At 39.5% G+C, this 14086-nt stretch overlaps 1 protein-coding gene across 5 annotated transcripts in view; it reads right to left on the reverse strand.

The window, feature by feature from the left end:
* Nucleotides 1-4303: 4303 nt before the first annotated feature.
* Nucleotides 4304-14086, reverse strand: part of TTC7B (tetratricopeptide repeat domain 7B) — a 148140-nt gene continuing 138357 nt past the window's right edge. For all 5 annotated transcript variants that reach the window (XM_064460561.1, XM_064460564.1, XM_064460558.1 and 2 more), the window contains one exon: nt 4304-5305. In XM_064460561.1, the coding sequence (XP_064316631.1) occupies nt 5220-5305 (86 nt within the window). In that variant the 3' untranslated portion in view covers nt 4304-5219. The remainder of the gene's footprint in view (nt 5306-14086) is intronic.

Raw genomic sequence — 14086 nt, forward strand, 5'->3', positions numbered from 1 at the left:
TGTTCCTTGGCTGTACCAACCAGAGGGAGCCCCAGCTTCGCCGTCCTCGCAGAGGAGGGGGGCTCAGCTACAGAAACAAACAGAAAAGCACTGGCTCCACACCTTTTTAAAACTACGTCACTGCGGTAATAGCCAACAAATATTATCTTTGCCTTATTTTGTCTTATCTCTACTGATTATTTTTTTCAAGCCACATGGACAGGGCGCCTTCAGTAATTTCATACTCATGAGTGTCACTTTCTTGGGGCGGCAATTTTAGAGGCAGAGGGGGAGCCAAGAGCTAGTCATGCTACTAGGACAGAGGAGCAGGCTGTAGAGATTTATAGCTGGATGAAGTGGACAAGGCTAATCTCTCCTACAGGGATGCCTGCCTCATGCAAGGACACAAAGAAAAGAATTCAGCACAACAATGACATGTTTCACTGACCCTTTAATGTCCAAAATAGGGTTTTATACTCAATTCCTCCAAGTAAGTTTTCTAAGTGAAGGCATATTTAGAAAGGCAAAAGCACTCTCCCTCCTACCTTCAGGAGCTTTCCTGCGTCCTGTCATGCCTTATGGCCTGCACCCAAAAGATCACATCTGTCAGCTGTTGTACTCTGAAAATGTCTGGGCAACAATGACAGCACAGTGGTGTCCAGTGCTTGTCCGTCCCATGACTGGGTATGTAACAGGGATGGGACAGAAGTGGTTACAGCTTTTAAAAGGATTTAGAAACTAAAAGGCACAGTTTTTTCTCTTTGAAATAACAACTGGGGAGACTAGGCACATGGGCTACAGAGGTGCTTTAAAAGGGGAACTGGACAGGCCAGGTGACCAAGGTGGTGGCAAACCAGCATATCAGGATCACACCCCCCTGAAACGGGGAAGAACGAAATCTGACCAACACCCACTCCACAGGCACTCTTCTTCCCAGAAAAGTTTGGGGTTGCATTTCTTTCTGATTCTCTTTGGGTTTAACTTCACTGCCCCATCTCTTCAAGCCCACTTGCTGGCTTTGCAAGACTGAGAGACTCCCATCAAGTTTCACATAATCAGCCACAACAACCATGTAGGCCAAAAGCTAAATATTCATGATCTTCCCTATTGTCCACGAGTAGGACTGTTACCAGCTAGTTTTTTTGTGATAATACAGATGCATGTGGAAGTGTAACACATTCCAGCATAGCCCACCAGTGGGATCAGAGAAGGTAGTTTGGAGGTGATGAGGCTGAATAGATGAAATGCTGGAGAACTCTACATGCTGAAAGCATATTTTAGCATACAAGGTTTTTAACTTGATGCTAGAGGAGAGAGGATGATCGCCAGATTGATGGTTAAGAAAAATGTCATTTTAACTGACAACTGAACAAACAAAGAATTAGCCAGGTAAATCTGGAACTCCATTACACCCAGGCTTATAGTATCATTCCAGAGTAGAACAGTCTACTCAGGAAAAAACAGATTTTCAAAGAAAATTATAGCATTTTTTAAAAATAGCCTTTGATGTTTAAATTGCATATAATTAATGGCAAAAGTTTTCAAAGATACAGTTGGATTAGTTCTGCTTGGACTGGTTGTCTTGTTCCTGTGATTCTCTATCAGTCATGAAAGCAAAGAGAGAAATTGAAGAATCTGTGGACTAGAAATGGTTATCTGCACCAAAATTAGAGATGAACTTCAACCAGTTACTTGAATTATAAGGTTTTTTTATTGTAAGCACTGCAGAGTCAGACCTTTTATCATGTGCAACAGAGACTGCTGTTACGCTCTAGCATGTGCTTAATACACCAAATGTTAATCATTTTGAGTAGCACAAGCACACTGCAGAGTAAGGGAAGCCTCCTCTGACACCTGCTAGTCCAGTCTTACGGATGAGAGGAGTGTATTTGATCCCTGTCGAAAGGCTGGAGATCTCAAGCTTATGCAACTTGTCATTATAATGACACAGTTACGAGTACTTGAAAATGCAATTTAATAACCATTTTGAACTGGTGCAAGTAAGGGCTGCTGTGTGGAGGGGAAGTCCTGTCTTCTCTTCTGCATGTTAGGTGTTACTACTTGTGCAGTAAATCAGATGAAAGAACTACCCAAAGCCTTTAATAGGCTCCTACTCAAAACTTAGTAAGACCCTGGGGCAAGGGCACAAGGGGTTGGCTTAGTTTTCAGCTGGATCAGCCCCTGATTTATCTCACCATTCATCTGAACAGCTATTATTTCTGACACAGGCTGGGGGAGCAAGAGCACACATAGATCTGTGTATCCGCATAGAGATTTGGTCAGTCACAAAGTCCAGAGCAACCCTCATGTATATGACACTGACCCACTGGCACCAAGGAGAATACTTCCTGGGACTGGCTCTTCACACTGGCACTTGCTTGCTTCACTCCTCTGACTGAGATACTGGAGTGGTCTGACTGCAAAAGGCAGATCTTTCTGTATATCAACTAAAATAGATTAAAAAATATTCTTGGCCTTCTTACTCAATTAAAAAAAAAAAACACAGCTGCAAAACCTAGTAACTGTTTTTATGTTGAAAACTATGTTGCTGTTTAATTCATATGCTGCAAGGATTTCCACTTCTGTCTGAAAATTCCTGAATGTAGTGTCTTACAGTGATAATCCATTTTTAAAAACTAGGCAGCTGAGCTACCCAAGAGGTAGAAGCTTGTGGATTTGCAGTGAAACTGATTCCAGTGTAAGAAAAATGAAAGAGATATTCAGGTTCAGCTGATATATACAACAGCAGTAACAAGAACTCCACTCATAAAAGGTATGACACAATTAGACTGCTAACCTTTCCACTTTGGGAGTTTATCAAAAGAGGCCAGGAAATTAAATTAAATGAGAAGAAGCAAAGATAAATTCTGCTATTACAGAATTCCCTATTCTCCACTTTCATGTGAAGCTCTCTTGAGAAAGACCACTAGTTTCAGATCTAGGTGCAAACTGCCTTATTAGAAAAGCTTTGATATTACGATAAAAGGTGAATAAATATTGTGAAGGAGCATGTCTGTGAAAGGTATTACAAATTTAAGTAACAGAACTGTGACAGCAGAAAGGCTTACAAAGAATTGAATTAAACAAATAAAGGTTTCGCATTATCTTTTGGTATACCAGGTACCATATAGTGTGGGTTAAAAGACAGCAGGGCCAGAGCATGTATGATGAGCTGGGACTAGAAAAGGGAGAACAGCTGGCAACTAGAAAAGGGGAGGGGGGGGGAAGCCAAGGGCAGTAGGAAGAAAACATCCAAAACTGGCACTTTAAAAGGGGAAGGAAAACTTTGATGTTTTCGCAGTAAGCAAGATTTCAAATAGATAAATAGATAAAAACATTTGAAAACACTACCTATTGGAGCCTTTTGGTCTCCATTTTACATAGAACATATGGTCTAAGCGCTAAGCAGATACAGTTTGAAAGCAGCCTCAGTCCAAAAGCCACACATAATGCCAGGGAGAAAAAAAAAAAGGCAAAAATGAAGAGCTCCCCCAAGTTCAAGTCTTTTGCCATTTGGAGATTCCTACTGGACTGTGCAGAGCCTGTGTTGCAGTGAGGATCCTCCATGCATTTGAGGTGAGTAAGCTCCCTGGTAAGCAACAAAGAAAAACATTTGCTGTTATTTTTCTGAATCATCTGTTATCTTGTGCTAAGCACTTTAAAACTGCTTCTTGTGGCCAATCAGGCAAATGCCAAGGAGCACCCGGTCTAATGGAGAACTTGGAATTCTTCCCAGGCTCCATAAGAGCCCAGCGTTGTAAATGAGCAGACACTAGACTACCCCACCTCACACACCTTGAATATTCATTGCAACGAATGACTTCTCCGCCCATCCTAGAGAAACTCTGGCAAGTACTTGTCTCCTAAACATTTGGCCGTATTACTACTGACACGGCAGCAATACGTTATCAGCCAACTTTTCCTTCAAGCGACACAAAGTGCCGGAGGTGTTCAGAAAGAACTATGAAGACAGGTCAAGAAGCAGCGAAGAACAGCGTGTAAATATTTAACATGCTTTTCCCAAGCACCACCAAGTTACACATAAATGTCTATGTTTTATGTAGAGGCACAGTAATCTGGCTTCGCTGGGAGCTTTGCGGAAGGAATGAAAAAGGAGAAGCGATGATTTAAGGAAACCTGAAATATAAGATAACAATTCCACTGGCAAAGAGTACAGCAGCTTCTTTTCTCTAGACTGGCCTCAGGGTATTTAATTTTGGTGTCGTTCATGTTCAAGGCCAGCCAGCCATAGGCCCCACATCATAAAAATGTGTTTACAAGCCATCTGTTTCCCCCTGGGTTCTTAACCAGGACACAGGAATGGTTCCATTTAAAAATCATTTTATTATTAACATAATCTTCCCATTTAGCCAAGTATGGGTCATGTATAAGGAATGTCGGTAAATATTCCATTTGAGGCTTCTTTTTACATATTTCCATTGATAAATAAACTCTGAATTCACATAAAAAAGTTAAACTTAAATAACTAATATATTTTTTTTGTAACAGGCATACGTTGGTAAAATATAAATATTCTTGTACTCAGCCTTTGCTCTAAATAGAGATAACAGTTAGCCACACATCACAGTTATTAACAACTAAAAACAAGAACTCAACTGATTTTCTGGCCTGGACTGAAATAGAGATGGAAACAGAAAATTCACATTTTGACTTTCGGCCAAAAGAGGTTGAGAGGCAGGAAGAGAACAGTTTTATTAACAGCCTTGTTAAAAATAGTCTGCTCTGCCACTGAATTTTAACTTATTCTACATTTGGTAGTTGATTCCATTATAATTTTATGTAACACTCAAGTATCACTAACAAAATATGGCACATCATCCATGAACAATATAATGATGTTTTAAAACTACCAGGGCAAAAATGCAGGCGATATGAGTGATTTGGTTCTGGCTAGCCATTTTGTCCTCTCAGTCTAACTCATATATTGCATCATAGCACTGTTTTGGCCACTTTCCCACAAAAGACTGGAGTTTGTTACCTGTAGCTCTAAAGTTTTTCAAACTAACCAGTTAGCAGGCAGCCTTGATACACTGGGTTTCCTCACCCAGAAGTCAGACCAATATTGGTTGATCAAGATGCCCTCTCAAAGGACTCTGGGAATGATGGTAAAAGGGACCACGGGACTGCTAGCTTCAAGCTCCAGTGCCGTCAGGAAGCATTCGGTTGCAGCATCATCATTGCCTTGAGCCTGCAGCACCTCTCCCAGGCTGTTCCAGACCTCATGGGCCGTGGAGTTCACCTGGACAGCATCTCTGAGAATCTTCTCTGCCAAGCTGTAGCGCCCGAGCTGGTGAAGTATCAAAGCCTGCAAGAAAACAAAGGAAAAATGGTTGAGATGGGCTAGTAGGACTTGCCTGAAGCTCAAATGATATGTCACGATGGCAAAATAAGCGTAGGTAGCTCTTGGGTTCGAAGTGTTATAGGCTATATAATACTTCTCTTTTTTTAAAAAAAAAGGAAAGAAACAACCTGAAGCAGGACTGAACAGGCTACTCCATACTAACAAGGAGTCAAGTGGGTTTCGACATGACACAAAGACCCTGAAATGCAAAAACTGAGTTGAACAACAAAAACTCCTCCCAACCACCAAAAATCAGTAAGTACCTGAGCTTTTGCGGCAAGCTCCTTTGTCTAAAGTCCTAGTAAGGCATGCAGGCTCAAGGTATGTGCTCCAAAGTATTCGTATCCTGCCTGTGCATCTCAGCACACAGCTCATGCGTTATGACATCTGAGATCCTACACACTGTACCATCGGCTCTCAGGGATGGCAGTGACAGAACTGAGTTCAGCCCAGTGGATAACAGCCATGGAATACCTGTGGAACGGGAAGCATGCTGGGACTAATATTGCACCAGTAGTGTATAAAGGTCCACCAGGCAGATAACTTCCTCAGGAGCTTCCTAGACACAGATTCTTTGTCCTCCTCTGCGGGATGAGATCCAACTCAACATCACATGACCCAAGAGGATGTCCAAACCCGCTAGGATATGGGATGAATGAGCCAGTGGAAATCTCCATCCATTACATTCAGCTATGTTACTGTGCTAGAAAAGTCATGGAATGACCCAGTAAGAGTGCTTTATTCTGGGATTATAATAATCCTAAAGATGTTCTACATTTTTACCTTGTCAAACTGTATCGTAAAATGCATATGGACCACAAATCCTTGTTTTCCAGAGAGGTGTGCTGAGTACACGCTTGCAGCTTCCTTGTGACTTCTCCCCTCCCAGCCCCCACTCCTTGGACCACGATTTCTTTTATTCTTCTCTGTACATCTGTCCCTGAAATCCTTATCAACTTAGGAGCCAATGATTAGAAAGTATTGAAATTCTATGCAGACCCTGAATTATCCCCCATACATTTCTGGAGTTTTACCCACCAGGCTGACTTTCAGCATGGGCAGACTGCTAGCTCCATCCTACAGAGCAACAGAGGAGACCATGCTCTGAAGAACAATATAAAGAGCACTGCACAGAAAGAAGACATAATACCCTCTGATTCATTAACTTTCTCAGAATGATGGTCAGATGTCATATGTTGTGAATGTCCAGTTTGTAAATCTCCTTCCCAGATGACTTCCGAAGCACAGAACATTTCAAATAGTTTGCTGTCCTCACCTGACTTTGCCCTATTAAGCATTACACTACAGACTGCAGAGACAAGGAGCAGGCATGCCTACCACACAGCAACATCCTTCAGTGACCTCGCACCATCACCCATCCAAGAAAACTGACCTCCAGTTTACCAGCTGTCATTATATGCTTGCTCTCTGTACTAAACCCTTCAGGAAAAAAAACCAAACCCAAAGCACTAAAACCAAAAAAATCCCAAAACAAAACTCCTCCAAGACTTCCCAGAAATCAGTACAGATTATCCTAGTCTTTCACTGCGTATTTTCCTTCACTTCCTAACAGGAAACAAAACCTCAAAGCTACCAGTTCTGGCCTTTTCCTATTTAGCAGCAGACGTACAGACAACATTTTTCTGCAGAATAATGTTAGGTCTCTTGCTTTATGGCTGGAGATGGGCTTGAACAACACATCATCTCTGTAGAAAAACAGAGGGGTACCTAAGTGACATATGGCTCACACCTTCAGACTTGGCATGTTGGTTTAAAACCTAAACAGAATGCCTTCTCCCTATATCCTGTTTATAAACAAGCACATGAACTCTTTTTTTTTTTTTTTTTAAAGATAGTGATTTTGGCACCTGGGTCAGTTAGAAAATCTCCTATATAATAATTTGAGTAAATAATAAGAAATATTAGTAGGAAAACACCTATTCTACAGGAGACGATGAAAACAGTAAGTTCGTAAGGAATTACACAAATCTAAAGGAATCTATTTGTTCTTCGTACATTTTAAAATGCTGCAGTACTTGACAGAGGTGTTTAATATAACTGATGGCATCCTGCTCAGAGAAAGCAGGACCTTTCCTGCTATTACATCTCTGTCACTAGCTTTCTCCCATGAAAGACTGATACATTTATGACATTTGCTTCTAACACAATTATAAAAGCCCCTAATGTGTGTAGGCTTCTTCATTTCACAGCTCGGTACAAATTTTATTACTTTTCCTCATGTTTGGTTTGCTGAGAATTTTGGGGATCTTTTGTGGTTGTTTTTGTTGGGTTTTTTTTTGTTTGTTTTGTTTTTGGCTTTGTTTCTGTTTTTTGGCAAACCACTGAACTCCCCTAAGTGTGTTAAGGCTTCAGGCTTCTGTCTGGTCAGGATGCCTTTATACTGTGAACTCTCTAAGCAAATCTTATTTTTCTTTTAGCGGGCTCTACATTGTAGAGGTTGATTTTGTAACTCAAAAAACTCCAAGAGAAAATTCTAACCAGAAATGGCACAGGCAGAAAGTGAAGGAAGAAACAAATGTTCTGAAGAAACAGACTTCATTGTGCCATCATCACAAGAAGTGAAAACAGTGCTTCACGTCTCCAATTTGCTGATATTTATACCAGTCTCTCTGAATAATCAAGAGTACTCATAGCTTTGTGGAGTTCAGATGCTCTCTGCTCAAGGAAAGGTCAACAGCCCTTTAGAGTGCACAGGCCATCATTGTAGCTCAGAGCTGGGAGTAACATGGTCGTCTCAATTTCAAGAGCCTAGAGGGAATGGCTTCCTAAAAAAGAGTATTACTGTGTACTGCCAGCGACAGGGAGGTACTGTAGTCACTACAAACAAGGTTTTACACAAGCTTCACATCGCAACAGAACAAAACCTCTAGGAACTAATGAAAAAGGGGAAAAAGCACTTCCAACTTTCTTCTCTGCCGCAGGTTATTTTCAAGATCTTGTCGATTTTTTCCTCATCCAGTCTGGAGTCACAAAGTCTCCCTCTAGGTGATCAATGATTTTACATGTGTTTCCTCCCTTGATCATCACCCTTAGAGTTCATTTTACATTGTCCCACATACAAAACTGCTATTCTTATTTTGCCAAAGCATCTGTCCGGGGATTGTTTTTATAATGATCAACCAAACAGGACCCAACCCCTGACTGAAGGTCTTTGGCAATGCTGTCAAAACAGAAGTAAATGTTATTTATTACTCAGTATCTCCTAGCTACCTGCACAAATACATCCCAGAAAAACAGCTATTAAGTCTGAATAGACAGAAATATCTTCATGTAGCATCCAAAACATTTGGCTGAATAACCTTCATTTATGCTTATCTTGCATGTGTTAAGGAATGGGGATTATATCTTCCATATTTTGGAAATTGTCTTGGGACTAATCATGTTTAGTGTTTTAATTAATGACATATCACAGGAATTATGAGAGCAATGACACAATTAGGTAAGAAAAAGTTATGAGGATATGATATAGAAAGCAACAGGCTGATGATGAGAACTAGGATAACAGAAATACGGCAAAAGTGTTATTTCCCACTTTATTTTACTGACAATAGTAACACAGAAGTTCTGCGACATGGTGGAAGCCTGTCAACCAAGCAGCTTGGGAGGAGGACATGGATATATCAGGCGACCACAGGATGACAGTGTGAAAAGGTGCCAGTGTGAAAGGAAGACTCAAGTGACATCAGGAGACGTTTTCAGTAGAGAGAAGGACGAGACTTTAGCAGCTGTGCTGTACACAGCTACAGTGGGGACTCCTCTGGCACCTTGGGTAGATTCCTCTATTCAAGAAAGTTCAAACTGGAATAGGCACAGAAAATTACTATTGAGATGACCAACAAAAATCTTAATTCACAAGAGGAGACTAACAGACTTGGTTTGTTCAATCTAGCAAATCAAAAGCTGAAAGGAGATGAAGTTAGTTGCTATAAAAACAGCAGAGAACAGAATAGAGAAAAAACTGTTTTAGAGAATAATGTTGGCACAAAAATACTTTGTATAAATTGGCTGTAAGTTTACCAAAAAAAGGTGAAAACATTCCTGGCAATTGGAGCAGAGAGATTTTGGAACAGCCTTCTACTGCGGGGTGCAAAACAGCATTAAGACCGAGTCCTACAGGAAGAGCTTGCATGCTCTGATGGCTATGTTGAGAGGATTTGCCTAGAGGGCCCAGGGAGCTTCCATTGCTCCTGCTCCAATATTAGGTTCTCCCCCAGCTGCACTGAGAGGAAAGAGTGATAACATTTTGATGCCTCTGTAATATTACTACTTGAGGCTTCTGTTGTAAGAACAACATTCTCTTGGTTCCTTGGGTTACACTGAAGCAGGTGCAGAAAAATGTCTAAAGAATACAAAGATTAAAAAGAAAAATTATGGTAGGTATCCAGCTTACTTCTAAAAGAACAAAACTAGTATGACAAAATCAATGGATTCTGAATTCTTCAAATCCATGAAGCCTTCTGAAAAAAAACAAAACAAAAACAAACAAAAAAAGACAAAGAAACAACAAACCCCATACCATATTCACAGTCTTTTGGGCACAGAAAGTTGCCTGTAATGCATGTAAGACAAGATGTTTAATCAGCATTCACTTCAACAGGACCTGAATCCTTACTCCATCTAGATAACTTTCAGTATGTCTTTACATTATCTATCCATAAGCTAGATAAGCAACACACCTTTAAAATTTGGTCTATGGTGATGGCACAGTAAAACCAATAATTACAATTAACACCTTCTTCAATAAGCCAGAATTATATTTTGATATTTATTGGACATGTCAAAATTATATTTTGGCATAGTTATTTTTCCCCTTGCAATTCAACATATTAAGGTTATTTTTCATTAGCTAAATGTAAGCATTTTTAAAAAGGAAAACAGTTCAAATGAATTCTAATTTCCAAATGCAGCTTTTATGCAGTCTCCAAGTAAAACCTTGAGTTAGCAAATGCATCATTATTTATTAATAAAATATCATCCCTCAGAATCTGAACAACATGATACAATAAAGCAATTGTATAAAGCCGTAATTGCTTAAATAAGCATGTAGTGTACTCTTCACTGCAAAGGTATCTTTTTCTCTGCAAACAGGATTTCTCTCTTTGCAGATTAACCTGTCATAATGATTAACCAAACAGACAATGGAAAGCAAACATCTAAAAAAATGAACATGGGATAGAAATGGAAAACTGCTTAAGTAACTCATCTGATTTTGAAAACTAGCCACTTAGAGGAGTCTGGTAAGGTTACTTTATAAATTTGCTTTTAGGCAAATGAGAAACTAACATGCAATTTTCTTCCACGGAACTAACTTTTTAAAAATTAAAGCCATAATTATCACCCTTCGTATGTCTCACCTAACCAGAGCTTCAGCATAAAGTGCTAAGCAAGATCTGCAATAACCGCAAAAAAAAAAGGTGAAAAGGTAACACTACAAAGATCACTGTGGTTTCTTCCATGTGACTAAAAATTTCTACTCAAGAGAGCTAGAGGTTTTCTTAAGGTTTAACCGCCTGACTACTTCTCCACCCTCCTGGAAAATAAACAGTTCTCAATCTCAACAGAAGCACCACTTGAGATTTTTACCTTTATTCGATATCAAGAGGAACAATTTCATTTTCTCTAAGAAAAATATAGACTATAGGAGATGTTCTCAAAAGCAATGCAATTTATTTCAAAATGGAAAAAATACAATGGGAAACTTTGACCATAAGACCGTTTGAACTTTCGCCTTCTTCACAGAGAAGGCTGCTCTCTCAGCACTGAACTACCTCATAACTCTGCAGAGGAGGAAACTCTTAAGTGGGAGAAATAGCAAGTATGAGAAGAAGAAATGTGGCTGACTTAACATGCAAAAAAGAGCCAGAGATGCTCACCATGTTTAAGAATCATGGCCTGCTGACCTGCAAAAGACTCAACTATGGAGATTTGACATCTACCAGATAGGATATTAATTTTTTCCTAGCAGGTCTATTTAATGACTTGTTTGCTAAAGAGCTTCTAAATATATATGATGCAGACTACCACAATTAGCTAAAAAAAAAAAAAAAAATACCCTTCAGACGTAAAAGCTTCCATTGCAAAAAGAACAGCTATAAGAAAACATTTAAGCACATGAAAATCAAATATTGACTGATTTTGCCTTTAATGATAAGAGCAGGGAGACAGAAGTACAGTGGAAATACTACTTGCCTGGTTCACTGATGACCTGCTGAAGCCCAGTAAGCTAGCAGCTGCAAATGTATAATCAGATATAGAGCAACACAGACATGGAAAAATGACAATATTTAAAAAGTTACAACAAGTTACAAGGCTGAAGGAGAACTCACTACATTCAACTCCCCAGTAGTTTTCCCAGTTCGCTTTTTTTTTTGAAACAAGTCCCAGCCTGCCTAAGAGAGAATCAACTTTCAATCGTGGTATGCAGAAAGACATGATAGAAACATCCCACTTTACCTAAAAAATTGGAAGTAAAGGATTATGACCATAAACAGTTACAAAACTTAATATGCAATGTATGCATTGCAAATCCATATGCACTGTAATCTTAGCATCACAAAGCTGCCCCTTGTTACATGCTGCTTTTTCAGCTTATTTTGCATGTGTTAAGGTGGCTGCTATTTTCAAACAAATGTATCAAACTTGAAGGTTTACCAGAAACTTGACGGTGTTATGCTATAATAATGAAACAGAAGAGAGGCAAAATGATGCAAATTTGTCATGATATATGGAAAAATAAGTAAAATTGTGCAGCTATTTCCCATCCTCTGTGGTAAAAATATACATTTAAATGTATTCTATAATCAATATTTTACACTTACGTGGAGTGAAATAGCACATTATTTATACACTGTGCTTTCCCATTTTCGTTTTAGCGGATGAATTTGTGCTGAAACATGTCCATCTAATGGCAGTATGACTCTGCACAAGAAATCATATATTAACTCCTTCTTTTGAAGGCACATGCAAGAAGAGCTGCATGTTTAGTCATTGTAAGTAACTATTTTCTGCAAGCACATAAAAAATGTGACATGGTTCATCAGCTCAAAATAGGCCATTCCATTGGAAAAATAAACAAGCATAGTTCTATGGCTGCAGTGGCAGACACAGATGCATTTTAATGTAGGGATTTTGAAGCGTGTCCATATTACAAGGTTTAAAGACAACTGGATTGACCATCAACACTTACAAGTAAAGATAATTTTCCATAAAATAAAGAAATGTATAAATAATTTGTTTCCAAAATTCAGAATATAGAACTGCTACTCTCATTATCTCTAATAATGCAATTCTTTTGAATAATAAAAAGTGTGTTTCTTCAAATATGCTCAAAATAAAACTTCCTAGCAGCTCAGTATCAATATTTTTTTATATGAGGACAACCAGCTACAGCTGATCACTCACTAAAACAAACCAAAGCAATTGAACAAATATGAACCTGCACCTGCAGCCAACATTTTTGTTCATTGCTTACCCCAAAACATTGCCTGTTCTACATGTCCCTTCCTGCCTTGTCCCCCTCACTTGCCTTCCTCAGTCCCCAGCACAGCCAGAAACTGAGCTGCGTGCTCTGTGTCACCACTGAAGCAAGCTCCCAGCCCCAGTTTGTTATTTCTTTACCCTTCCCCCAATGCTAACATAACATACCCCCTAAGGTATCCAATCGCTTCCCCTGCTGCAAAACACTTGTTGCTAGGAGAAAACCTACTGCTTGGCAACAGATTTTTAAAACAACAACTTTGGCTTTGTTACTCACTGAACTTCACATTGCCAGCGTGAAATAACGAACATGCGTGGTTGTTAGTGCATCTGTGTATTTATAACCCTCTTGAAAATGACTGACCCCTTCCAACAGGGATATGCTTGCCTTTTAGTTCGTTACTGTTCACAGCAGATAACGCAGAAAGCTTCAAAACTGAAGCTTGTTTTTTAAAATTGCTGTTCGTAGCCTTCCACCAGGATGGAAGCTCTTGGGGAACAACTTTTGCTGTTAGGACACTATGATCTTGCAATAGTCTGCTGTAATTCTGATTTATACTTTATGTGAACATCGTATCAGCTTATAAAAACAGCATGACTACCATGCTGTATTGTGAGAACTAATTTGACTATAGCAAGCACATACAAAATACAAATAAAACATCTTACTGACAGAGTGAAACAGCTAGTGACTTCAGAGATTATCTAGCTTTTTATCTTCATCTGAAAATTATACTGAGGTTCATATTTCATACGCTGTATTTACAAACACAGTAAAAATGCAATGATTCTCTCTTCAGAAGTCAGATGGCTACAGCTCTGGCAGTACTGCATCCACACTGGTATGAGCAAATAATTAAATACAACCTTGGTCCTCAGACAACGGCCAGTCCTGAATTTGGAGTACTTGTCATCCAGTGCAAACGTTTTATGTTTCCTCCCAGCTGTGATACCATGACACTGAGGTGTAGGCGATTTGCTTCTCAATCACCTTCCTCCATCCAGAAGCTCAGCAGCGCTGTAGCTTCCCTCCCCTCCCTCCCAGCACACATCACCTTTCCCAGAAACAAGAGAAGAGGATTTCCCAGATCTACAGCATCCTTCAGGTACGTACACTCACCATGAAAACAGATGCTGGAGATGACAGCTACAGACAGCACTGTGTATGAAACGGGCCTATATTAATTTCCTTAATTCAGTATATTCTTGTATATTGTTATTCATACACCCATCCCTTGTCCCCTGTGT

Source organism: Phalacrocorax carbo, chromosome 9 (genome assembly GCF_963921805.1).
Source record: "Phalacrocorax carbo chromosome 9, bPhaCar2.1, whole genome shotgun sequence".
Lineage (NCBI taxonomy): Eukaryota > Metazoa > Chordata > Aves > Suliformes > Phalacrocoracidae > Phalacrocorax > Phalacrocorax carbo.